The following is a 27,497-nucleotide window of genomic DNA, read 5'->3' as shown; positions in this document are numbered from 1 at the left end:
ACCTCTAGTGGACTAATGGTGCTTTTTGGTGCTGACAGTGAGGTAAATACTCTTTAATTGTTTACTCTTTAATACTCTTTAATTGTTTAGGTTATAAGCATTTTTTGTATACAACCATTGTTCATATAATTTTGTAGACCTTTATGTAACCATGGAAGTCACACTGAGATTACCATCTCTTTTTCAAGGTAAGAAAAACAGCAATTCATATGAACGAATCATAATAATAATAATAATTCATACTTAATTAATCATTCGTTCAACCATAATTTATTAACTACAAAGATCCCAAAGCACACAATGTACACTGAACAAAAATATAAACGCAACATTTAATGTGTTGATCCCAGAAATGTTTAATACGCACAAAAACATTTTTCTCAATTTTTTGGTGCACAAATTTGTTTACATAATAATAATAATAATAATAATAATATGCCATTTAGCAGACGCTTTTATCCAAAGCGATTACAGTCATGTGTGCATACACTTTTTACGTATTTTTTACATCCCTGTAAGTGAGCATTTCTCCTTTGCCAAGATAATCCATCCACCTGACAGGTGTGGCATATCAAGAAGCTGATTAAACAGCATGATCATTACACAGCTGCACCTTGTGCTGGGGACAATAAAAGGCCACTCTAAAATGTGCAGTTTTGTCACAAAACACAATGCCACAGATGTCTCAAGATCTGAGGGAGCGTGCAGTTGGCATGCTGACTGCAGGAAGGTCCACCAGAGCTGTTGCCAGAGAATTGAATGTTCATTTTTCTACCATAAGCCGCCTCCAATGTAGTTTTAGAGAATTTGGCAGTAGGTCCAACCGGCCTCACAACCACAGACCATGTGTAACCACCCCAGCCCAGGACCTCCACATCCGGCTTCTTCACCTGCGGGATCGTCTGAGACCAGCCACCCGGACAGCTGATGAAACTGTGGGTTTGCACAACCAAATAATTTCTGTCTCAGGGAAGCTCATCTTCGTGCTCGTCATCCTCATTAGGGTCTTGACCTGACTGCAGTTCGGTGTCGTAACCGACTTCAGTGGGCAAATGCTCACCTTCGATGGCCACTGGCACACTGGAGAAGTGTGTACTTCACGGATGAATCCCGGTTTCAACTGTACCGGGCAGATGGCGTCGTGTGGGCGAGCGGTTTGCTGATGCCAACATTGGGAACAGAGTGCCCCATGGTTGCGGTGGGGTTATGGTATGGGCAGACATAAGCTACGGACCATGAATAGAATTGCATTTTATCGATGGCAATTTGAATGCACAGAGATACCGTGACGAGATCAAGAGGCCCATTGTTGTGTCATTCATCTGCCACCATCACCTCATGTTTCAGCATGATGATGCATGGCCCCATGTCGCAAGGATCTGTACACAATTCCTGGAAGCTGAAAATGTCCCAGTTCTTCCATGGCCTGCATACTCACAAGACATGTCACCCATTGAGCATGTTTGGGATGCTCTGGATCGACGTGTACGACAGCGTGTTCCAGTTCCCGCCAATATCCAGCAACTTTGCAAAGCTGTTGAAGAGAAGTGGGACTACATTCCACAAGCCACAATCAACAGCCTGATCAATTCTATGCGAAGAAGATGTGTCATGCTGCATAAGGCAAATGGTGGTCACACCAGATACTGACTGGTTTTCTGATCTACGCTCCTACCTTTTTTAAAGTATCTGTGACCAGCAGATGCATATCTGTGTCCCAGTCATGTGAAATCCATAGATTAGGGCCTAATGATAATTTACTTCAATTGACGGATTTCCTTATATGAACTGTAACTCAGTAAAATATTTGAAATTGTTGCGTTTTATGTTTTTGTTCGGTGTAGCTTCAACTAAAAATCCCTGCTAGAAAAATAACCTCCCTGCCTTTCACCACCCGAGCGCACAATCAAATGAAATGGAATGTTGAGGAGAAAGTGGTATGATTTATTTGTGAAGGGAGATATATTGATATGGGTTTGTCCCTGAGCTTTCAGTGATTACGTTACTGTGTGGGCTCACTCATGTGTTACAGTACAGTGCAGCCGTCCCAAGTTCTACAGCAGTGAGGGACTGTGGGAACAATACTATAAATCCTCAACAGCATAGTAGGGCCTACACACTACCCAGTACCATATTCATCAACTGCAATTTGGAATAAAATCCATTTAAATACTGCAGGTGAATCAGTCAAGTGAAGGAAAAGTCTCCATCTGCAGCTGATGTTAAAGAATTGGACCGGTGTAAATAAATTCCCAGCAGCACTCATTCTCAAGTGGATTCCACCGAGCCTGTGTTGTCAGATCAATACAGGTGAGGGAGAGGAAGCCTATTTAGACTACTGAGATGCACCCCTAGGGGCTGGTTTCCCGGACACACATTAAGCCTAGTCCTAGACTAAAAAGCATGTTCAATGGAAACTCTCAATTGAAATATTGTAGCTTTTTAGTCTAGGACTAGGCTTAATCGGTGTCTGAGAATCTGGACGCTAATCTAATTTAGCATCGGATGGCACTGCCCTGGTCAGAAGGTATACAAGGTCATGCCAGTCTAGCTCACCTCTTGGAAACCAGCATTCTAAAAAAAAAAAACATATAGTCCAATGTCACCCTGGTTTCCCACTTGTTCTAACTCTCTCTATACATGAAGACAAGGTGACTTTGGGAAGCATAAGCACAGGTTAGTGTCACTAGCTGGCACAGCCACAAAATCATACAATCTGATATTAAACCTAATTCTAACCTTAACACACTGCTAACCCTAAATTTAGGGTTTTTTCCAAAACGATTTTTTTGTTCTAAGAAATGTTTACAATATAGCCAATTTTTACATTGCAACTGGCCTATCTAAGGGGAAATCACTCAGTTCTGCCTCCAGGACAAGACTCATAACAGTAAACGTCAACCTACAGCATAAGCGTGAAATGAACACGAGAGCCAATGACTTAATGCTGTCAGTTATGCGAATAGTGGCCTTGAAGCAGTTAGGTGGAGATGCAAGCAGTGACGTCACTAGTGACTGCAGTGTTGTGGATTGGATTTCACACAGTGAGCACACAGAATAGGCACAAGTATACAGAATTGACTCACGGGACCCCAGGGCATAACAGCATGACAGAGAATAGCTTTCACAGAAATCTCTGTGCATTGTTGTTCTCAACGGAGCACAAGACGCACAATATTCATAATAGTCACCTGGTGGGTGAATCCTAGCAATGCCTGACTAAGTGAAAGAGGAAGTTAGGATTCACCTCGATATTTACAGAAACTCTGCCAAGTCAAGTATGGTTGGTTCAATGGAGGACACCCCGGCTCAAACGTCACCTGATAAATCCTCCCCCTTTGTGTTACATCATCACTGTGGGTCAAACAGTTGGATGTAACAGTCCCATTACACGGAGCGCTGATTTTCTTTCCTGGAAAACAATCCCTTTAAGACCAAGCACAGCTCTGGGGGTAGTAGCTCCCCAGATTATCTACAGGGGTCAAATAGGGTCATCTGCGTCAACAAGCTCCACTTCATTCCATTTGTTGGTGTTCTTACTGTATGTCCCTCACCCCAACATGCCCTCTCCTTTCCTCTAATTCTCTGATCCTCTATTCCTCTATTTTCCCTGTTCTCCATCTCTGGATCTCTTTTCGTACTGCTAACACTACCTATTTTTGTTTTGTTTGTTTCTCTCCTATCTCTCTAATTATCCCGTCTCTCAATTCAATTTCAATTTAAGGCTTTATTGGCATGGGAAACATATGTTAACATTGCCAAAGCAAGTGAAGTAGATTAGTAAACAAAAGTGAAATAAACAATAAATATTAACAGTAAACATTACACTCAGAAGTTCCAAAAGAATAAAGACATTTCAAATGTCATATTATGTATATATACAGTATTTTCTCTCTCTCTCTCCTCTCTCTCTCGCACTCTCTCTCCCTCTTTCTCTCTCTCCATCTCTCTCCATCTCTCTCTTTCACCCCCCCTCTCTTTAAATCACTCTCTCTGCTCTCAGGGTCACTCCAGCCGTCCCCTATCCTCTCCAAGTGCTATTTTGGGTCAGGGCCACTTGCACACCATCCTCCATTTTGGCTCTGTCCTAGAGCAGATACTCAATTCTACAGTGTAGATCAGGAAACTGCTGTCGTGAAGGGGACACAAGCAGACAGTATACACAGTTTCTCCAGCTCACTGACATAGAAACATTCCACTCATCCTCATTCATGTCTCTGTATCTCCTTAGAGAATCAATGTGTCCCCATTGGTTCTGCTTGATTTAGTCGCTTTTTATCTAATTAGGTTCTAACGGTCAGACTTCCTGCTTTGCCAGGCAGAACCCCTATTGTGCCAGTCACTGTTAGCTAAAGCTATGCTCCATTTCCTGTGTCTCCTCTCCCCTGGATCTTATTAATAAACACTAAATGAGTTGGGTTTGGATACACACACCATCGTCATATGCCTATCTCTATTAAGCATCTGTCAATGTGCGCTCCCAATGTGTGCTTAATTTATATTTCACACGTCTCAACGTGATGTTTCTATCGAGAAAAATATTTGATTATCTTCCTGTGTGCGCGTGTGCGCCCCCAGCCCCCAGCCCCCAGCCCCCCAGCTGGGGAAGCATGAAGGCTGTAATGTGCAGGCTGGGGGATTATTGGGTAGTCACAGCACTGAGCTGGCAGACAATCCATACACAGACACCATATCTATACAGCAGATGATGTAGATAAGGAGGAATGCATTAAGATATAGAGTTATCTCATCTATTTATAGTCCTGTGGAGAAATGCAAGTGGCATCTCTCTCTCTCTCTCTCTCTCTCTCTCTCTCTCTCTCTCTCTCTCTCTCTCTCTCTCTTCTCTCTTCTTTCTCCCCGTCAAAAACAACTTTTCTATCTGAAAAGCCCTAAACTTGTTGTGACCATGATTGAATTGGTGATGTTCTGTAAATCTTGTTGTAGGATTGTCGTAGTAATGAAACATGAGATTGGTACATTATGTCTGTCTAGCCTTGAACGCACACACACACACACACACACAAAACCTCTATGCCCTGTTATGGAGGGCTTAATGTTCTGATGCCCTCCCTGTCTGTACCCTGCTCTAAGCCTCCGTGATGTGACACTGCAGCATATTATCACATATCATTGACCTCCATTTTAGGACTCACATCGTCACAAGGCTGGCATCACTGTCCGCATCACTGTCAGCATCACTGTCCTCTATCCAGAGGGGATGATGACACAACCGCACTGCGAAAGAGTCAGAGGCGCTCTCTCACTAGCTCTCTCTCACTAGCTCTCTCTCTCTCTCTCTCTCTCTCTCTCTCTCTCTCTCTCTCTCTCTCTCTCTCTCTCTCTCTCTCTCTCTCTCTCTCTCTCTCTCTCTCTCTCTCTCTCTCTCTCTCTCTCTCTCTCTCTCTCTCTCTCTCTCTCTCTCTCTCTCTCCCTCCCTCTTTCTCCTGGGTTTGGCCTTTGATCGTCATGGATATGTGTCTGGTATTCCAGGAAGTAGCAGCAGGAGAGGGAGAGAGAGAGAGAAGGCGATGGGGGAGAGTTTTGGGAGCAGGAGACACATAGCCAACGAGCCGAACCAGGCAGGTGCCTGTCTCCATGGCAACAACCGGCAACCGTCTCACGGAGGATTTAAAGAATTCTGAGTGATGTTAAGCAGAAACTGATGACAGGAGAAGGTCTTTGCTTACTTACTCTGTCTCTTTATGTGTGCTCTGCAGAGCAGGATGAATTTAGGGTTGTTTTAACCACCTCATCATGAGTAGAATAAAACAAGGATTTGTTTAAAAGGATTTTTAGAGCCCTTGTGCCTACAATGAATTAGTCCCTTACGTAATACAAGTCATATCACCATATCTCTCTAGTAATCTTTCTATCTTGTTAGTCATTTCCCATCTTGTATGATACAGTCTCATAGGAGCACTGCAAATTCCCATTCCCCTAAACAACCTTGCTCACAGGAATTCATCCTTCAGTCACGACTACGGAAAGAATGCATTAATACCAACACTGTCATCTCTACCAGAAATCCCCAAAGTTTGTATTTTTGTGAGAGAAAAAACATCCCTTCACAGTCTGAATACCAATGTTGTTATTTCTTTGAAAAAAACACTTTGACTCAAGTCAAGGCTTTGGCAGTTTCTGCTCTATTCTGACGTCTCCTTAATTCCCTCTCATCTCTCATCCTGCCCTCTGTGAGCGGCTCGTCTGGCCTGGATGTGTCAGATTGTAGGCCTCCTGGGCACCAAGTTACGTCACAGGCTGTAGCTGTGGTGACTGAGTTTATATCACAAAGCCTTGAATAAGACAGCTCCTCTAACGAGATGGCCTTTTTGGTGTGTCTGTGTGTACGTGTGTACGTGTGTGTGTGTGTGTGTGTGTGTGTGTGTGTGTGTGTGTGTGTGTGTAACGTGTGTGTGTAACTGTAAACTGACAAGGTTGATCTGATATGTCTCTCTTTGTGGTGTCATCTTAATTAGAATATGAACAGGGGTCACGACCTTAGTGTTAGTGTACACTGATGACAGAGCAGACACGAGACAGTAACAACATGCAAGACACTGGCTCATATAGACGCAACACAAAACAACAGTAGAGAAATAACATGAGGGAAAATAACTAGCTAGGAGAGAGATTTCTGTTAAAATAGTTCAATGTCTGGAATTTATTCACTGCATGTTTTGAGTGGCTGGCTGATGACAAATGTAGCTGAAATTGAAACAAATATACTTTTGTCCAGCACTTGAATAAAAAGGCTTGAATAATAATTCAATTTGTTGTGAATTGAATTGTACACCCTGGGGATTTTTCCATTTCAGTGTCCAACGTGGAAGCTATATTGACTGAAATAAAATGAATTTGCCATATATTCTGGTTTTGGTATCTTTTAAATTGTATTATGCCTTTGTTACGTTCAACTATCGTTTTTCTTGAGGTGCAAAATCTTTTAAATGTTATGGACCTGTTTGTGTGTCTTCTTGCAGAGGGTGAGTAAATGTTATGGACCTGTTTGTGTGTCTTCTTGCAGAGGGTGAGTGAGAAGGTTGGGGGAGCAGAAGGGACTAAACATGATGATGACTTCACTGAAATGGAAAAGGCAAGAATCCTCTCTTTCTCTTTCTGTCTCTCTAAGAATCGTCTCTTTCTCTTTCTGTCTCTCTAAGAATCCTCTCTTTCTCTTTCTGTCTCTCTAAGAATCCTCTCTTTCTCTTTCTGTCTCTCTAAGAATCCTCTCTTTCTCTTTCTGTCTCTCTAAGAATCCTCTCTTTCTGTCTCTCTAAGAATCCTCTCTTTCTCTTTCTGTCTCTCTAAGAATCCTCTCTTTCTCTTTCTGTCTCTCTAAGAATCCTCTCTTTCTCTTTCTCTCTCTAAGAATCCTCTCTTTCTGTCTCTCTAAGAATCCTCTCTTTCTCTTTCTGTCTCTCTAAGAATCCTCTCTTTCTCTTTCTGTCTCTCTAAGAATCCTCTCTTTCTCTTTCTGTCTCTCTAAGAATCCTCTCTTTCTCTTTCTTTCTCTCTAAGAATCCTCTCTTTCTGTCTCTCTAAGAATCCTCTCTTTCTCTTTCTGTCTCTCTAAGAATCCTCTCTTTCTCTTTCTGTCTCTCTAAGAATCCTCTCTTTCTTCTTCAATATTACAAACAATGTTGTGATGAATGAGCCCATTCTCCCAAGCCTTGTTCAGTTGTGTTAGAAACTATATCCTCACCGCTCCATTCTCTATTCACTCCAAGGGGTTATCCCCCTAGTCCTATTGTATGACATTGTGCTGTGCATTTTCTATAATAGAGAGAAGTGTTTCTCAATTTAAATGCCTTAGAAAAATTCCTAAGAAATTGCTTCTAGAAAGAGGGGAATTTAAGTGTGCGTTGAGACCATGTCATAGCCATCCATCCATAATTCTGTAGTGTAGGGTCTTATTCTAGACAGCTGGGGAGGCTGAGTAGTGTATAGCAGAGTCATCTATTTAAATATATGGCTCTGGTGTATAGGACTGTGACGTCTGTGTTGAAGAAGGCAGAGAGCTGGCATATCTGACCAGCATCAAGTGGGAATACAAAAGCAATCTTCACCAGCTGTCAGCTTTGCATGGTGTCTCTCCCTCCACCACCACACTACAGAGTAAATCCCCTCCATGTTCTATCCAGGCATGTTGTCTCTCCCTCCACCACCACACTACAGAGTAAATCCCCTCCATGTTCTATCCAGGCATGTTGTCTCTCCCTCCACCACCACACTACAGAGTAAATCCCCTCCATGTTCTATCCAGGCATGTTGTCTCTCCCTCCACCACCACACTACAGAGTAAATCCCCTCCATGTTCTATCCAGGCATGGTGTCTCTCCCTCCACCACCACACTACAGAGTAAAGCCCCTCCATGTTCTATCCAGGCATGTTGTCTCTCCCTCCACCACCACACTACAGAGTAAAGCCCCTCCATGTTCTATCCAGGCATGTTGTCTCTCCCTCCACCACCACACTACAGAGTAAATCCCCTCCATGTTCTATCCAGGCATGTTGTCTCTCCCTCCACCACCACACTACAGAGTAAATCCCCTCCATGTTCTATCCAGGCATGTTGTCTCTCCCTCCACCACCACACTACAGAGTAAATCCCCTCCATGTTCTATCCAGGCATGTTGTCTCTCCCTCCACCACCACACTACAGAGTAAACCCCCTCCATGTTCTATCCAGGCATGTTGTCTCTCCCTCCACCACCACACTACAGAGTAAAGCCCTCCATGTTCTATCCAGGCATGTTGTCTCTCCCTCCACCACCACACTACAGAGTAAATCCCCTCCATGTTCTATCCAGGCATGTTGTCTCTCCCTCCACCACCACACTACAGAGTAAATCCTCTCCATGTTCTATCCAGGCATGGTGTCTCTCCCTCCACCACCACACTACAGAGTAAATCCCCTCCATGTTCTATCCAGGCATGTTGTCTCTCCTCCACCACCACACTACAGAGTAAATCCCTCCATGTTCTATCCAGGCATGTTGCCTCTCCCTCCACCACCACACTACAGAGTAAATCCCCTCCATGTTCTATCCAGGCATGTTGTCTCTCCCTCCACCACCACACTACAGAGTAAAGCCCCTCCATGTTCTATCCAGGCATGTTGTCTCTCCCTCCACCACCACACTACAGAGTAAATCCCCTCCATGTTCTATCCAGGCATGTTGTCTCTCCCCTCCACCACCACACTACAGAGTAAATCCTCTCCATGTTCTATCCAGGCATGGTGTCTCTCCCTCCACCACCACACTACAGAGTAAATCCCTCCATGTTCTATCCAGGCATGTTGTCTCTCCCTCCACCACCACACAGAGTAATCCCCTCCATGTTCTATCCAGGCATGTTGTCTCTCCCTCCACCACCACACTACAGAGTAAATCCTCCATGTTCTATCCAGGCATGTTGTCTCTCCCTCCACCACCACACACAGAGATAAATCCCTCCATGTTCTATCCAGGCATGTTGTCTCTCCCTCCACCACCACACTACAGAGTAAATCCCCTCCATGTTCTATCCAGGCATGTTGTCGCTCCCTCCACCACCACACTACAGAGTAAAGCCCCTCCATGTTCTATCCAGGCATGTTGTCTCTCCCTCCACCACCACACTACAGAGTAAATCCCTCCATGTTCTATCCAGGCATGTTGTCTCCCTCCACCACCACACTACAGAGTAAATCCTCTCCATGTTCTATCCAGGCATGGTGTCTCTCCCTCCACCACCACACTACAGAGTAAATCCCCTCCATGTTCTATCCAGGCATGTTGTCTCTCCCTCCACCACCACACTACAGAGTAAATCCCCTCCATGTTCTATCCAGGCATGTTGTCTCTCCCTCCACCACCACACTACAGAGTAAATCCCCTCCATGTTCTATCCAGGCATGTTGTCTCTCCCTCCACCACCACACTACAGAGTAAATCCCCTCCATGTTCTATCCAGGCATGTTGTCTCTCCCGCCACCACCACACTACAGAGTAAAGCCCCTCCATGTTCTATCCAGGCATGTTGTCTCTCCCTCCACCACCACACTACAGAGTAAATCCCCTCCATGTTCTATCCAGGCATGTTGTCTCTCCCTCCACCACCACACTACAGAGTAAATCCCCTCCATGTTCTATCCAGGCATGTTGTACAACATGACAGCCTCAAAGGAACCAATGCCCTCCTCCTCCTCCAGTGTTTTCTCTCATTCTCTCCATCTTTTCTCCTTCTTCTTCTCTCTTCCTCCCCTACACCCCCCTCTCTCTCTCTCTCTCCCTCCCTCTCCTCCTCTCTATCCATCTGTCTGTGTGGGTTATAGAAGGTGGACACCACCAGCAGGGCGGTGTTGGACATTATGACCAAGACCACTGAGTATCTGCAGCCCAACCCAGGTGAGAGACACTTACCATGTCTGGTCTCAGATGGCACCCTATCCCCTATGTAGTGCACTACTTTTGACCAGAGCCCTATGGAACCTGGTCAAAGTAGTGCACTATATAGGGAATAGGGTGCCATTTGGGACACAGACACATCATTTCCTATGGACCAACATCCACCCAACCAAAACAATACATTAGAATACATTTTACTCAATCACACAGTGTTTTGGTCAACCCTTTTTATAGATTTTTATTTAATTTAATCAATTATACACATGACAATACATCATAATCAAGCGCATTTAAAAAAAAATAAACTTGTACGGCAAGTTTGATTGATTAATTGATTGGGTGATTGATTTATTGATTCATTCATTCATTCATTGTTTGCGTGTACAGCCTCCAGAGCCAAGATGACCATGATCAACTCCATGTCTAAGATACGTGGCCAGGAAAAGGGTCTGGGCTATATCCAGACAGAGACCATCCTGGGAGAGTCCATGCAGAAGTTTGGCAGGGAGCTCGGGGAAGAGTCCAACTTTGGTAAGTCACAATGGCTGTGTCAGAATACCCGTACTTGCGTTCTAAATAGGAGGCTTATGGGTATGCCGAAATATAACGTTTTATTGCATGTGAAATTTCGAAAATGTTGTATGGTTTAAATGCCAGGATTTTATACTCATTTAGTCTTTTCATCTAGTAGAATTCGCTGCACACTATTGAAGAGAATCATCTTTTCACCCGTGTGTTTGACAACAGCTCATAATCAGAATAGGGGACTCGCTCTACAAAAATGAACGAATGGCAGCGAACAAGATCGAATGCGCATTAGATAACTCCTCAGTATGGATGAGTAGTATGTTGATATTTGTTGCTTACTACATACCTTTTTACTAAACAGTACATTCTAAATAGTAGTAGTACTATTAGTACCCAGTATGTAGTTTTAGTAAGTAGTAGGCAAGACAGATTTCGATCACAGCCATTGTCTATTTATAATGGTGCTGGTCGCTAGCCTGCCCCCAGATTTTTTTGTGCTGTCTTGCCAGCTCTTATGACCAAACAGACCTTGGACCGGGCTAGCTTAGCACTCATACACAACATTGACGTGAGAACTCCTCAACTTTTCTGAAAGAGATGGAGGAGTTCATGTTGTTATATTATGCCCCTGTCTGTTCCAGGCCTGGCTCTGATCGATGCTGGGGAGTCCATGCGTGAGCTGGGGGAGGTGAAGGACGCTCTAGACATGGAGGTCAAGCAGAACTTCCTGGACCCGCTGCAGACCCTCCACGACAAAGACCTCAAGGAGATTGCGGTAAGACCGGATTTATTAATTTTATTTTATATTTTATGTAGCGTTGAGACCCAGACAGGGGTGAAAGTAAGGCGGTCCGGTAAGGCCTTACCGGCAAAATAAATAGTGGGGGTACGGTTTACCGGTAAAATGTGAGCCTATCACAATTAATACAACATGCCCAAAAAACTATAGGCGATTAAACAATGATTTAACATTACTCCATGTCAGCCACATGAAACATTAGTGAAATGACTGGAAACCAGGTGGTATATGCTCCAAATTGCGTTGTGGTTTGAGGAGAACATTTACATTTTGTCAAGGCGGAGATGAGTGGCCGAGGCGCGTGTGGATAACAGTGGATGCATCAATTCAGGCTACAAGTGTAGGCCTAATGACAATCACAGAATGTAATTACAATACGTGTAGGTGTTCTGTAGCAGATGTCTCGTTCCATTCATCAAATTGCGGATGCAAAGTGCACTGTTGGGGTTTGGATGCTGGAATTATCTTCTGAGTGGACGAATGTGCGCGGGTAGCCTACAGGAGCGCCTTTGTTAAGTGGTTGTTTGACAGTCAGATGAAAACATCATGATTGGTTGTGTTTATGCCACAATTAAAAGGCATATAGTGAGGGAAAAAAGTATTTGATCCCCTGCTGATTTTGTACGTTTGCCCACTGACAAAGAAATGATCAGTCTATAATTTTAATGGTAGGTTTATTTGAACAGTGAGAGACAGAATAACATAAAAAAAATCCAGAAAAACGCATGTCAAAAATGTTATAAATTGATTTGCATTTTAATGAGGGAAATAAGTATTTGACCCCCTCTTAATCAGAAAGATTTCTGGCTCCCAGGTGTCTTTTATACAGGTAACGAGCTGAGATTAGGAGCACACTCTTAAAGGGAGTGCTCCTAATCTCAGCTTGTTACCTGTATAAAAGACACCTGTCCACAGAAGCAATCAATCAATCAGATTCCAAACTCTCCACCATGGCCAAGACCAAAAAGCTCTCCAAGGATGTCAGGGACAAGATTGTAGACCTACACAAGGCTGGAATGGGCTACAAGACCATCGGCAAGCAGCTTGGTGAAAAGGTGACAACAGTTGGTGCGATTATTCGCAAATGGAAGAAACACAAAATAACTGTCAATCTCCCTCGGCCTGGGGCTCCATGCAAGATCTCACTTCGTGGAGTTGCAATGATCATGAGAACGGTGAGGAATCAGCCCAGAATTACACAGGAGGATCTTGTCAATGATCTCAAGGCAGCTGGGACCATAGTCACCAAGAAAACAATTGGTAACACACTACGCCGTGAAGGACTGAAATCCTGCAGTGCCCGCAAGGTCCCCCTGCTCAAGAAAGCACATATACATGTCCGTCTGAAGTTTGCCAATGAACATCTGAATGATTCAGAGGAGAACTGGGTGAAAGTGGTGTGGTCAGATGAGACCAAAATGGAGCTCTTTGGCATCAACTCAACTCGCCGTGTTTGGAGGAGGAGGAATGCTGCCCAAGAACACCATCCCCACCGTCAAACATGGAGGTGGAAACATTATGCTTTGGGGGTGTTTTTCTGCTAAGGGGACAGGACAACTTCACCGCATCAAAGGGACGATGGACGGGGCCATGTACCGTCAAATCTTGGGTGAGAACCTCCTTCCCTTAGCCAGGGCATTGAAAATGGGTCGTGGATGGGCATTACAGCATGACAATGACCCAAAACACACGGCCAAGGCAACAAAGGAGTGGCTCAAGAAGAAGCACATTAAGGTCCTGGAGTGGCCTAGCCAGTCTCCAGACCTTAATCCCATAGAAAATCTGTGGAGGGAGCTGAAGGTTCGAGTTGCCAAACGTCAGCCTCGAAACCTTAATGACTTGGAGAAAATCTGCAAAGAGGAGTGGAACAAAATCCCTCCTGAGATGTGTGCAAACCTGGTGGCCAACTACAAGAAACGTCTGACCTCTGATTGCCAACAAGGGTTTTGCCACCAAGTACTAAGTCATGTTTTGCAGAGGGGTCAAATACTTATTTCCCCTCATTAAAATGCAAATCAATTTATAACATTATTGACATGCGTGTTTCTGGATTTTTTTTGTTGTTATTCTGTCTCTCACTGTTCAAATAAACCTACCATTAAAATTATAGACTGATCATGTCTTTGTCAGTGTGCAAACGTACAAAATCAGCAGGGGATCAAATACGTTTTTCCCTCACTGTAGGTGGTGTGTCCCTAAGGCGAGGGGAAGCTAAGCTTTCCCTAAAGTACATTTTAAGTAGCTAAATAAAATCAAAAAGCTGTGGATTGTTTTAAAAATCACATAGCCCACAGTCTGAAGGGCCCGCAATTTGGGCAAATACCAAATAGATGATTGTTGAGTTGCGACTGTCAGTGAAAAGCAGAGAGACCCAGCCAGGTATATCGCAATATTTAAAAATACAATCACAGAAAAACTGGTTTGAAAGCAAATGGCTATTGCTGTAAAGAGATGACAATGAAAATACTTGAATCTTTTTTTTAGTTATCAAAATTCTTCACTTAATTGAGCGAACAGTAGCCTATCATATTGCCACTAGCAGAGAACATTGACCATATCCCCGGTGAGTGTGCATATTCACTGTCTTTGTCATTGGGTCAGTGCCACTATTGTTTGTTTTTGGACAATAATTTCCTCCTCCAGGTTAGATGGACATCATATTGTATTTGTGTCTCACTTTCTTGTAGGCCGATTAGATGGATCAGACAACGTCGTTTTTATTGATCTGCTTGTCAGTGTCAGCAAAGTAGGCTACCCTGTAATTTTTGTAGTATAAAAAAAAAATGTGTTCGCGCACTTGGGTGTCTCGTACTGGTAAGAAATTAAATCTACTTTCACCCCTGGACCCAGGTCTCTTTTTTGAGTGAGTACTGCATATAAAAAAAAAGGCCTACATACAAAATACAAGGATAACACAGACAGTGTGCTCGCATGACATCACAAGACAGACATAATAATACAACAGCAAAACAGACATAACACAATCATAATAACATATCAAGCTAGACACAACACAATCATAACAACATATCAAGCTAGACACAACACCATAATAACAACATAGCAAGACAGACATCACGAAAACATGTTGCGGGACCGATGTGCCGTCATTCTTCTATGTCGTTAATTAGACATATTGGAAGTCATTGCATACATTACAACATACAGCTCAAATCCTAGTCACGTCGAAAGCAGACCAGGAAAACGTTAATAAAAAAATGTAACGGTAATGCCAAAGTTGCATCTTTATATGCACATAAATAAGTGGAGTAACGATCACTTCAATTAGACATTGACATCAGGGGGATAACTCCTAGCGCTCAGTCAATGTTTACTGCCCTGGAGGGATAGGTAGCATATTTACTCTACTCTCTGGTTGGAGTTGCCCAATGCAATTACATCCGTCTCCCTGCCAGACCACAGAATCAATACTCAGCTAATAAAGTTCAGATGCTCGGAGAGCTTCATTTGGACTTTTTTGTCCTAAGGGCAGAGGAAAAATCAACTCTGGCATACTAAAAGTTTATAATTAACTCTGAATAATCATTGCCTGAAGGTGTCTGATAAGGCACAACCTTCACTTCTGATTATGTTGCTGGCATAAGCCTGTCCGATCCCAGGTTGGGGTTTGTTTCAGGACTAGGCCATGAGTTGACTCACCCCCCTGAGCAGAACTGAGTCAAGCTGAGCTGTACCAGCACAGTACGGTTCGGGTTGGCGCGATAGTGTGAAAAGGGTGTCTAACCATTTGGAGTGATCCCTGTCTAACCATTGGATATCCTTCTAACCATTAATGTCTAACCATTTGGAGTGATCCCTATCTAACCATTTGAGTGATCCCTTCCTCCATTTATATCCTTCCATCAACCATTTGGAGTGATCCCTATCTAACCATTTGGAGTGATCCCTATCTAACCATTTGGAGTGATCCCTATCTAACCATTTGGAGTGATCCCTATCTAACCTGTCACTCTTGACATCCTTTCTTTCCTTCTTTCTTTCCTTCCTTCCATCTTTTTCCTTCCTCTCCTCGCAGCATCACCTGAAGAAACTGGAAGGCCGCCGCCTGGACTTCGACTACAAGAAGAAGCGTCAGGGCAAGGTGACGGACGACGAGATCAAACAGGCTCTGGAGAAGTTTGACGATACCAAGGAGATCGCTGAGCTCAGCATGTTCAACCTGTTGGAGAGTGATGTAAGGAATATGTTTCTACCGTTCCTCCTCCTTCCCATGCAGTGTGTTTCTACCGTTCTTCCTACTCTTCCTTCTCACACGGTGTGTGTGTGTGTGTGTGTTATGACCCACCATTTACACATGAGCACCATGTTTTTCCTCCTGTACTGTAGGTTCAGTGTGAAGTGGTGAACTAGTTAGTAAATGGAAGTATACTGTCTACCTGTGGGTCAAAGCACTAAATACCTCTATTCCTAGTAGTAGTAGTAGCGGTAGTAGTAGTAGTGGTAGTAGTGGTAGCCGTAGTAGTAGTAGTAGTAGTAGCGGTAGTAGTAGTAGCAGTAGCAGTAGTAGCCGTAGTAGCAGTAGTAGTAGTAGTAGCAGTAGTAGTAGTAGTAGCCGTAGTAGCAGTAGTAGTAGTAGTAGCAGCAATAGCAGTAGTAGTAGTTGTATTAGTAGTAGTAGCAGTAGTAACAGTAATAGCAATAGTAGTCATGTCTTTACACTGCGTCTTCTGTCCGCCACTGAGCACATGTACAAGTTTGATGTTCAATAGTTGTATTTTTTCTCAGCGAACTGTCTGTCTATTATCTAGTCTCTGTCCTCTTCTCTCCTTCCCTGTCTCTAGTCCAAGTCACTTCCCCCTCTGGTCAGCTGCAACCACGGCAACGGAGGGGGTCGTGATCCAAAGCTCATGTCAGTGGAAGACCATCACAGGCTGACTTTGACTCACTGTCTGCATGTAACCTTGTATTGTGTGGACTGGAGGTTCTCATCAAGGCAGCATCAGGGAACCTAGAGCCTCAGAAATCAGATTAATAATACTTCTATAAATGGATAAATAATTTGAATAACAGTTGAGCTCTACGTTCTATAATGGCTTCTCCACCCATCTATCGATCCATCCAGTCTTTCTTGACCTTGTGTTATCATATCCTAGTATCTGTAAGTTAGCCAGAAAAGGTGGCTGTGTTCTGTGTTGACCTTGCAGTATCGTACTGTAGTTTCTGTATCTTATCTTAGCCAGACCAGTGAGTCCGGATGTATACTGTGGGACTTCGGCCACGCCGCCCATATGTAACAGTCGTCCCGTTGGGCCTTTTGTGTTTGCGTCAGCAGATTGAACAGGTGAGCCAGCTAGCCGCACTGGTCCAAGCCCAGGTGGAGTACCATCGGCAGTGTGCCGAGATCCTCACCCAGCTGCAGTCCAAGATGGAGGACCGGTCAGTATTTATAATAATATATATATCATTATATATCATTATAATCAGTGTGTCTGTCTCCATGACCGGTCAGTACCGGATGGAGGTGCAGAGTAGGGAGTATTTTTGCGAAATTACCAAATTTAACCCAAAGTTCCCAGGTTTTTTATTTTGAAATCCTGGCTGGAGAAAAACCTGTGGATGTTGGGAAAGTTTCTGGAGTTTTCGCAACCCTAGTAGAGAGTAGGGGGACAATACCATACCATGCCAATCATCTTCGGATCAAGAATTGAAATGCCAGATTATTCCTTTCCTGAATTCTCTGAATTCGCCAGAAGTGAGATGGAATTGATCCCAATAACCCTTGACCCCAACCCTTAAGTATGCCGTAGAAATAGAATGAATAGATTCTATTCATTCTTTCAATGAGCGACACAGAGGGGTGGTGGGGAATTGGGATCAGTACCCTCTGTACTATATGGGCTTGTTTCTGCAATGTATTATCCATAGGATAAGGGATTCCTCCAACAAGCCCAAGAAAGAGTTCATACCTAAGCCGCGTCAGTCCCTGGACCTCTCTAGTGAGAACCACAATGGAGCCATCCAAGGATCCAGGTCCCCAGGTGAGACTCCACTCCTACCATTAAACCAGACACCCCTCTCTCTCTTTCTCTCTCTCTCTCTCTCTCTCTCTCTCTCTCTCTCTCTCTCTCTCTCTCTCTCTCTCTCTCTCTCTCTTTCTCTCTCTCTCTCTCTTTCTCTCTCTCTCTCTCCTCTCTCTCTCTCTCTCTCTCTCTCTCTCTCTCTCTCTGTCTCTCTCTCTCGCTCTCTACATCACTAAGTGTTATGAAATGTAATGCCATGTAGTATTTTAAACTGTATGTAACTCTCTTATGTTGCTGGACCCCAGGAAGAGTAGCTGCTGCCTTGGCAGGAACTAATGGGGATCCATAATAAATACAAATACTATCCATCCGTCTCTCCCTCTCCCTCTCCCTCCATCACTATCAATTTCTCTCTCTTTTCTTTCTCTTTTCCTTATGTCTATTTCTGTCTCTTTGTCTCTCTGTCTGTGTCGTCCCATCGTCTATCAATCTCTCCATCTCTCCATCCATCCTCCTATCAGGCAAGTGAAAATAAAGACCTGTCTACTCTTTCTTCTTTTTGGTTCTGTTTTTCCATCCAGCAGCAAGGTCTCCAGGTGAGCTAAGTCATCTGTCCGTTCGCCTGTCCATCTATCGCTGTCTGGCTGGCTAATCACCTTCATCTTTCCATCTCTTCATTTCTCATTCTCTTCATCTCTCCATAGCTTCATTTCTCCAACACTCCATTTCTCCATCCATCCACTTCCCAAATGCTATAAATCACATGTATTTATTCTACCTCTATTGCTTGCTTCTTCTTCCTTTTGCTTTTTAATTCCTCTCCTCTTTGCAGCAAGGTCTCCAGGTAAACCAAGAGCGAATCCTGGAGAGATACTAAAATATCTCTCTGTCACTCTGTCTATTTCTGTCACTCTATCACTGTTTGTCCCTCTGTCTGTCTTTCTGTCTGTCCGTCTCTCCGTCCATCTGTCTGGTGATTGTCCAAGCCATCTCTTCATTGCCATAATCCACCCATCCATCCATCCCTTTATCCAACTATATCAATTGCAGTTAAACATAAATACCTCTATTCTTCTCTTTCTCCCACATGTGCTCTCTCTCTCTCTCTCTCTCTCTCTCTCTCTCTCTCTCTCTCTCTCTCTCTCTCTCTCTCTCTCTCTCTCTCTCTCTCTCTCTCTCTCTCTCTCTCTCTCTCTCTCTCCTCTCTCTCTTCCTCTCTCTCTCTCTCTCTCTCTCTCTCTCTCTCTCTCTCTCTCTCTCTCTCTCTCTCTCTCTCTCTCTCTCTCTCTCTCTCTCTCTCTTCCTCTTTGCAGCAAGGTCTCCAGGTGAGCCTAGAGTGAATCCTGGAGAGATACGATAGAATATCTCTACTGTATCACTCTGTCTGTGTGTCTATATGAACTGTCTGTCTCTACGCTTTTCTTTCTGTCAGTCTCTCCCTCTTTCTTGGACTGTCTTTCTGGCTCCAGTCTGTTTCCTGATTTCTCTCCGGTCTCTGTCTTTGTTTTTATTCCAAGTTTATGTCAGTTTTCCAGTCTTTGTTTCTGTCGGTCTGCCTTTCTGTCGGTCTGCCTTTCTGTCTGCGCGTTTGTCTTTTCGATATGTTTATCAATCAATTGACAACACAAACCAACATTTTGACACCTTTCTCTCCTCTGATTTCCCTAGTCTCCCTTTGTTTCTGTCTGTCTTTCTGTCTGTTAGTGTTGCACGATATACCAAAACTTTGATACTTTTTTGATACTAGAACATGAAAAACGGTTCGGTACTAGAATTTCTGTTACTTTCGGTACTTTTGTCAAATGTGTCTCACGGATCAAGCACGTCTATCAGCGCAGCCGACCCCTTATTCTAGCGCGCACCGTGCCTGCTCCACTTACTCATTGCCAGCCTGCACTGGGAGTTTTCAGTTCATCGTTCGCAGGTAGCGCGTCCTGCATGCTCAAATGAACTAAATGTGTCAAAAGATTCAACATTTTGACTGAATGAGTCGAAAAGATCAGTCAGTAAAATGAGCTGAACTTCGCATCACTAACGGACTGTGCTCTGATATGCTGCCCCTCTCTTTTGCCTCGTGAATGACATCATTACTGGTTAAAGAGAGAGCGCACATTTTATAAAAGAAGCTACTTCTATAGAAATGTTGTTGATCAGTACAATAAAACAAGTCCCAAATGGAAGGGGAACATATTGTTTTTCAGCCAAACAAGCTCAATAACTCAATGCATGCACACACTCCTATTGAATATGCATTCACCTGTATTGTGGATAGGCCTAGGCTATATCTTGATTTACCCAGTTTATCAATAGAGATTTACCATTTCAAATAAATGATTACCATTATGTTATTATGTGTATATAGATAGATTGATAAAAACAAAGTCAAGTTGATTGTATAATTGATTCATTAATGTATACATGGATGTCTCTGGAAAAGGTTGACTTAAAACAATTCAAATGTAATGATATTTACATTTTAGTCTTTACTCTTCACTAACTCAAGGCACATTGACAGATTTTCACCTAGTCTTCTGGCACCTGCGAACTCAAAGATGCCCAACGATTGAACAGAGCAGTAGCTGAGTTGATCAGTCTGGATCAAGTGTCATTCTGTGGCTTTGGCTAATATGCCTTCTTTTTTTTGCCATGGTATCATTTTAGGAATCGTTTTGGTATCGAGTATCGTGATGGTATCGAGTATCATGATACAGTACTAAACCTGGTATCGAATTCTGGTATCGTGACAACACTACTGTCTGTTCAATATGTCTATCAATCGATCACCGAAATACACATTCATTTTAATGCCTTTCTCTTTTCTTTGCCTTGTCTCCCCCTCCCTCTCTTGTTCTTCCCTGTCTCCCTCCATCCCCCCTTTCAGCAAGGTCTCCAGGTAAGCTCTTTACTCCGGAGATACTCTTACATCTTTTTTTTACTATGGGAATAATCCTAACTTCTACTTAAGTCGAATTTTCACTTAGTTGAATTAACTTCATTTTCGCTCATCCATTGATGTCAATTGGAGTCTAAGTGAACATTTGACCTTGTGGAAGTTAGGATTCACCACCATCTTTCTATCTATACCATACACCTCTCCAGCCACACATTTTAACTCTGCTTTCTCTTCTCTCCATCTATCCCTTTCCATCGGTCCACCGCTCAATCTCTTTCTCTCTCTCGCTCTGTTCATCTCTCTCACCCTCTCTCTCCATCCCTCCCTCTTTCTTTCTCTCTCTCTCACCATCTCTCCATCCCTCCCTCTCTCTCTCTCTCTCTCTCTCAGCTCCCCTGGACCAGCCATCCTGCAGGGCGCTGTATGACTTCGACCCCGAGAACGAGGGCGAGCTGGGTTTCAAGGAGGGGGACATCATCACCCTCACCAACAAGATCGACGACAACTGGTACGAGGGCATGATCCACGGCAGCTCTGGATTCTTCCCCGTCAACTACGTGGATATCCTGGTGCCCCTGCCCTAAGGTTGTTGCCATGGCAACGGCCAATCAGCAGCAGCAGTTTTCCCAGGCGACCAATCTTAATCCTTGCATCCCCAGCTCCCGCCACCCCCAAACATTCCCGTAAACACACCCTTTTACTCCGCTAAAAAGGAGATCTAACTACGACGAAGATATGAGGACGAAATCGGCTGTGGCGAGATCAACAACAGCATGGTGTCACGGCAACGAGTGCTAACGAAACAGACTTTTGAAAAATATATATGGAAAAATAAGCAATGATGCCATTTTGAATGCCATCGTGGACATTTACCATCAAACCAATGCTATAAAATGCTATGGTTGTTTTTTCTTTTGTTTCCAAAAAGAGTTTTTCTCGGTTTTATCCTTAGAAGTTTTTTTCCTTCAGGAGCTTCTACAGTCCCTCAATCCTTGTCTTTCCTGGCTTCGTCTAGGTTTACATTGGCTGTGTCTTTCAAAATGGCCATTACTATCCTTCTCTGTACTTTGTGGAATCTTCTAGACTAACATAATTTTCTCATCGTCACATATTGTAGGCTACTATTACTGGGCGGTTATCTGGTCCGTTAGATCACGTTTAGGTCACGTTTCACACTTTGTTAGACACTGTAGGTCAGGCATGTTTTAGTGTTTTATCTTATCAGATTAACTTCTTCTAAGTACGTTCAAGCTAAATATATGTTCGATTATTCCTGTTTGAAAAGGGTAGCCTTCTGTTTGCATGCATGGATAGTTTCCTAGAGAGACCATATCCATTTCATGCTAAACAACAGATTTATGTTTCCGACGGATCCCCTCGCTTTTGTCTCGTAATGGTTGAGGGCTTGGTCAAAGGGATGGTTGGTCAAGCAAACTTTCACCCCTCTCAATCAGTGCGCTAAGGAGAGGATATCTTTGATGTGTCTTTTCATACAGACCTAAACTGAGAGTGAGGTATGTAAGAATTCAAAGTGTGATTTAATAAAGACACCAAAGTTACACCAAACTGGCCACCTCTGCCTCTTGCAGGAGTGTAGGCCTACAGTAGAGCTGAGTGGTGTCAATGGCAGATCTACCCGATTTTCTATCCGAGGGTGTAGTTCGTTTGCGATCTACAGTACATTGTTTCGTTGGCATTCTATATCACACAAGTCCTCTGTGTGATTTAGGTATGTCTCATGATTACATCTGCTGTATTTGAGCCAATGGTTATCAATTGGCGAGGAATATTTACGGAAACAAAATACTCAATTGTGTAGTTCAATTGTTTTTTAAGTGGCGTATAAGCAAAAATTGGAACCGTTTCCATAATATGAAATAACGTTAAAAAAATCTTCTCAATGTGTATTTTACCAATGACGTGGAAATATTTGTGAAAAAATGGTTGATGTATTGCGCTATAACTTATAGGAGTTTTCCGCTTATTGGAGTTAGCCTTATTCTCTTCAACCGTTGGCAAAGTTGTTTTCACTGTATCAGAATGTCCGTTAGTCAGTCATCAATAGAGTGTAGCTGTCTATAAGTCATGGAATCCGATAGGACTAGCTTTAGCTGACAGTGCTTACAGACAAATACTGTATTATGAGGACAATGGAATACACTAGCAATGCTGTCTCAATCAGAAAAGAGAACATTTTATAAAAAGTGAACATGGTGGCATATTTAATTTAAGGATACTAACATCAATAACCAGATGCAAAGTACCCAACCCCTTTATATCTTACACTTTGTCAGGGGATCCTTAGTCCCTATCGCTTGTTGATTGTCCTTCCCTAGTCATATCCCAGGAATGAATGGCAGCACATGTAATAATACACAATACAAGTTACCAAAGCAACATAGACTGTTGCATATAATAATAGTAATAATAATAATCATCATCATCATTTGGTGGGTACAAGTGTGTATTAATACGCATGTGTGAATTGGAAATGTGTATTTTTGCATATCCCACTCTCCCTGAGACCCTCAGAGAGTGGGGTCAAGGCCAGGGTCTACTAAAGCAATTGAATAATACTGTACACTCCAAGTTCTGGCCTCTGGGTCTGTCTAGGTTTTCTCCAGCATTTTGAGGACTTCATTCTCAGTGGTTTTCCCTTCTGCAAATCCAATGTGAAACTGTATGTGTGTAACAGACAGGGCAATAAGGGTTTCACCCATTTTATCACTGTTGGGTGGGTGGGTGTGGTTTGGTTGGGAGGAGGTTGGTATGTGTTTTGTGCAGGAGGAAGGGGTTGTATTCGACACAGGTGGTTTGGCCTACTGTGGTTTGTATCTATGAAGTGTACATTTCTATTTTTTCTGTCAGTATTATTTTTCATTCATTGAAATCCTCCTGGATGTCTCTGATAAAGGACCGATACAGTATAGCGCAATGATACTATTGTTGAAGCTGAACCAACCGAAAACCCATCTATAGCGTTCATTTTTGTAAGGGAAGCACAACTTGAAACGGTCTCGTTTGTCGGCAGAATAAGCAGATTCAGTTTGGAACTGGCTGTGCGTTCAAGTTTTTTTAAAGGCTATATATTTCCTTCATTTTATTTTCTTGATCTTTTTTTAAACCATTATCGTGTGTATCTTTGCCCTCAATGAGGACTGTACAGCTTTTCAGTGTTTTGTTTTCACCTTGTGTGTGTGTATAGTAGCGCATCTACGGTATCGTATTTTATTTTTGTAACTGTGATAAAGTATATGCATATATATATACACAGTAATTATATAGAACTATTGTGATGGGAGGGATTCTTTGTGCTGCACAGAATTGTTTTTGGTTTCATCCCTTGCACCGGATTACAAGACAATATTGATATACCTTGATGTTAAAAATTACAATAAAAATCTCTCAATGTAACTTATTAAAATAAACACCAAGGTTAGTGTTTTTTTTTTGTTGTCTCTCTGATTGGGAGGAGCAGGATGGCAGAGAGGAAGTTGGTCTGGAAGGAATGTCTCTTCTCGTGCCCTTTCTCCCCACGGTCTCAGAACCCAATGAGAACGTGAGAATCTCTGAAGGATATTCTCCTCCAATGCGTTTTGAGAAGGCGGCAAGGAGAGAAGATCTATGTAAGAAAGACCTTGAGCAAGAGCAATAACGATTGCAACCTCCTCTAGTGCCACCAGGTGGTGTGGTGACGGCCCAGACCTGAGGAAAGCATCAAAGAAGAGGATAGAGCTGTGGCCAAGGTTAACAAAGCCTCACACATACTTTTAACAGCTGATTACCACTAGATGGTGCAGATAACCATCAAAATGATGTATAGATTTCACTTATAGTGTTCATGTGTGTAAGTGTAAAAAGTGGGTGGTTACTTGGTGGAGTAAAGCTGTTACATTATATGATGTGATGGGCAAGAAATACAATTACAAAATACCATAAAGATCAATGTATCAAAATAAACTATAAATTACTTGTATTTTGAAATGTATTTAATTAAAATACATATATTTTGGATTTTAAAATACAGAAATAAATGTGCAAGTAGGCGGCCCGAACAGTAACTGTTACAGAAACGTTTTACTTGCTATGACTGTGATGTATTGTTTATCTACCTTAATGCACTGACTGTAAGTCACTCTGGATAGAGTGTCTGCTAAATGACCAAAATGTAAAGGTGTATGTGAAAATGAACAACAAAGTACATTGGGTATTATTATTGGCCTTGTTTTGGGGTCTAAATGGGATCCAGCTTAACCTAATTATCCTAACCTGCTAGTTAATTCTCCTAACCTGTTGCGTAAGTTTTCCTAAACCTGCTACGAAAAGTCAATTTTGACAAAAACTGTATCCCTTCTAGACAAAACCTTGTTTTTATATTTAGTTCATTTAGCAGACGCTCTTATCACACCATAGTGCCAGCAGACTTCTGATACCAATGCAGGGTGAAAGGGGGCCACAAAATGGTATAGAAAAGTATTTTGTTATAAAATACATTGGAGTGTAGTTCAGCCCAGTGTAATACAATTAACTAAATACTCAGAAGTAATTGAAAAACTGCCCATCTCTGCTTAGAGGTAGTAGGTTGGAGGTGGGTGTTACACATGGATTGTGACCCTACACGGTTGCCAGTTTGAATCCCGATTGCAACTTGTTTTCCAATCTTACCCAACTTCTAATCTATTCACTTTGGGGCCAATTCCGATTTAGGAAATGTACGCCTTTCCTTCGCACTTCTCAATAGTTGGTATTCAGATTTATCTTATGCAGATGCTTAATGGGCATTGGAGGCGTGGTTCCCTTGCAGGCGCTGAATACATTTAATTAAACCGCTGAAAACCCTCCCACTCGCTGGCCAATAGATTTTCTCTTGGATCTTTCATTCAATACGTTTTTCAGTAAGCAATCCCTTTAAATACGGTGTACCTTTAATTAGAATTTTGTTGACAGACTCACTAGAATACAATGGGTTCAGAATATAGGGATCAATAAAAGAAAGCCATCTAAATATATGTTGTTTCAGCACCAACTGGTAGATTTAAAAATACTCTGATCTTGTAGATTATTTAGGCACATTTTAGGGTTTTTAATGTATAAAAAAAAAGTTTGGAGAGCCTTTACCCACTAAATATATTGATAAATCAAAAATACAGTGGTTTGATTCATCCTGAAAGTTGTCATATTCATGTTCAAACCATTAAATATTGGAAGGTGGAAAAAGTGTACAATAAGGGTTGAACAATAAATCTATAAATCTACTTTAATCCTCACTAATCATGGAACTGTATGACAACGGTCCAGTCGTCATGAACCGGGCGCCAGGTTCCAGGTTTAACCTGCTCCATTCCATTATGATTCAAATAGGTTACGTGTCCCAAATTATCGCACAACATTAGCCTAGTATGATCCACCTAACGCTTAACCCCTCAGGAACAACTACAGGGACTTGAGAAAGGATAGAAAGGTAAACGGAATGGAACGATGCAAAATGTAAGCTACAAATTGAAAACTAACACTAAAGTGACAGTTATAAATGTATGTTAGTATTACTGATGGTGGCTCCCGGTAGTGGCTAATATTTAACATGATACAGATTGTAAAGTAAAACAGAAAGTCCCGGGCATATAATTAAAACATTCTAAAGCACATACATCAACTCAGCAGGTTCAGCCCTACATAAGCCTATAGCTTGGGTCTCAATTTTCATCCACGTAAATTATGAGTGCACACAATGGAAATTCTGAATAACAGCACAGCTATACTTCACTGTGTAAAAGGGGCCGCAATACATGTCATGTTGATATGATTTTCAGTTTGCTTTACATTAGTCTCCAGGGATCATAAGGAAAAATCCTCTAAAACAATTGCTATATGTATTTACAATCCCCTTTTCCAAACAAATTTCTCATTTACTAGCTTATCAATTTATAAATTACAGTGCATGGAGAATGCTGTTATTTCTATAGGGGAAAATAAATATGCTTTTTCCACTTGGAACTGGCAGGTTCGCCCAACATTATAGTTTCCTCTCATCTAAAGGTGGTAGAATTATGAGGGAATTAAGGCCTGGATTCAATCAGATCAAGCGTTAACTGGCGATAGCAGAAACCTGCATAGTTCAAGGTCAGAATATGCATAGAGAAAAGTGCATAAAAAGGGAAATCCATTCCATTTATGAGTTGCTTAAATCGGGTCGAAATCGCCCCTTTTCTAACTTTGACTGAACAGACTGTGACCTCCATGCTGGTGCAGCAGCCTAGCCACTAGAATTGGGACCAGAGGGTCACAGGTTCCAATCTTGCCGATGCCCTTTTTAAAAAGGTATATTTATGTTAACTTTCCCTAGAAAGCAATTACCTCCCTCAACTTTTGTTAGAAGGGCTGGCTGGAGGATATTGGGTATTTGGCTTACACCTTTGGTGGTAATTGACATTGACACCTGCAGACAGAGTGAATCTCAATTGTATTTCCTTTATTCCCCACATCCTCATCTCCTTCTCAAAGCCTATTGGAGCAGAAGATTGCATGCAGAAGGGAGGCAGACAAGGTTGCGCTTTACCAAAAAGTGCTTTAATGAAGATTATACATTCACAGGTGGAAACTAAACGCTAAATCACACTGTCAAGTGCAAAATAAACTCCAAAACTACAAAAGCATAAATTACATTTCAAACAAACACAAATATTACTCCAGATCAAAGTTCTTCAGACAACGGCTCCTTTCAGTCTGGCCTCTTCTCCCTGAGGTTGACTAGTGCTTAAATGAAGGAGATATTATCTCAATGAGAACAACCTGTAGGAATAAAACATTATATACAACATTCATTTAATAGGTTTTTGTTGCTAACAAACCACCGGTCAGCTCTTAATCACCTTCAGCTATGCCTGGGGAAGGAAGGGGGTTA

The 27,497-nt window shown here is 42.5% G+C and overlaps 1 protein-coding gene across 7 annotated transcripts; it reads left to right on the top strand.

Moving 5' to 3' along the window:
• Positions 1-24,040, top strand: LOC121580872 (endophilin-A1). Of its 7 annotated transcripts, none has more exons than XM_045212833.1 (12): positions 1-42; positions 7,028-7,096; positions 10,323-10,395; positions 10,783-10,926; positions 11,565-11,698; positions 15,759-15,917; positions 17,013-17,119; positions 17,609-17,721; positions 18,288-18,299; positions 18,536-18,547; positions 19,017-19,028; positions 20,987-24,040. In XM_045212833.1, the coding sequence occupies exons 1-12, from the start codon at positions 16-18 to the stop codon at positions 21,178-21,180; spliced, it is 1,056 nt and encodes a 351-aa protein (XP_045068768.1). In that variant the 5' UTR covers positions 1-15; the 3' UTR covers positions 21,181-24,040. The 7 variants fall into 7 exon arrangements, with proteins under 7 accessions (XP_045068768.1, XP_045068767.1, XP_045068770.1 ...); XM_045212832.1 differs by having other exon boundaries at positions 18,285-18,299; XM_045212835.1 differs by lacking the exon at positions 19,017-19,028.
• The last annotated feature ends 3,457 nt before the right edge of the window (positions 24,041-27,497 follow it).

The sequence above is a fragment of the Coregonus clupeaformis genome, unplaced genomic scaffold (assembly GCF_020615455.1).
Source record: "Coregonus clupeaformis isolate EN_2021a unplaced genomic scaffold, ASM2061545v1 scaf0054, whole genome shotgun sequence".
In the NCBI taxonomy this organism is placed as follows: domain Eukaryota; kingdom Metazoa; phylum Chordata; class Actinopteri; order Salmoniformes; family Salmonidae; genus Coregonus; species Coregonus clupeaformis.
This window is presented reverse-complemented; position numbering and strand designations above follow the sequence as displayed.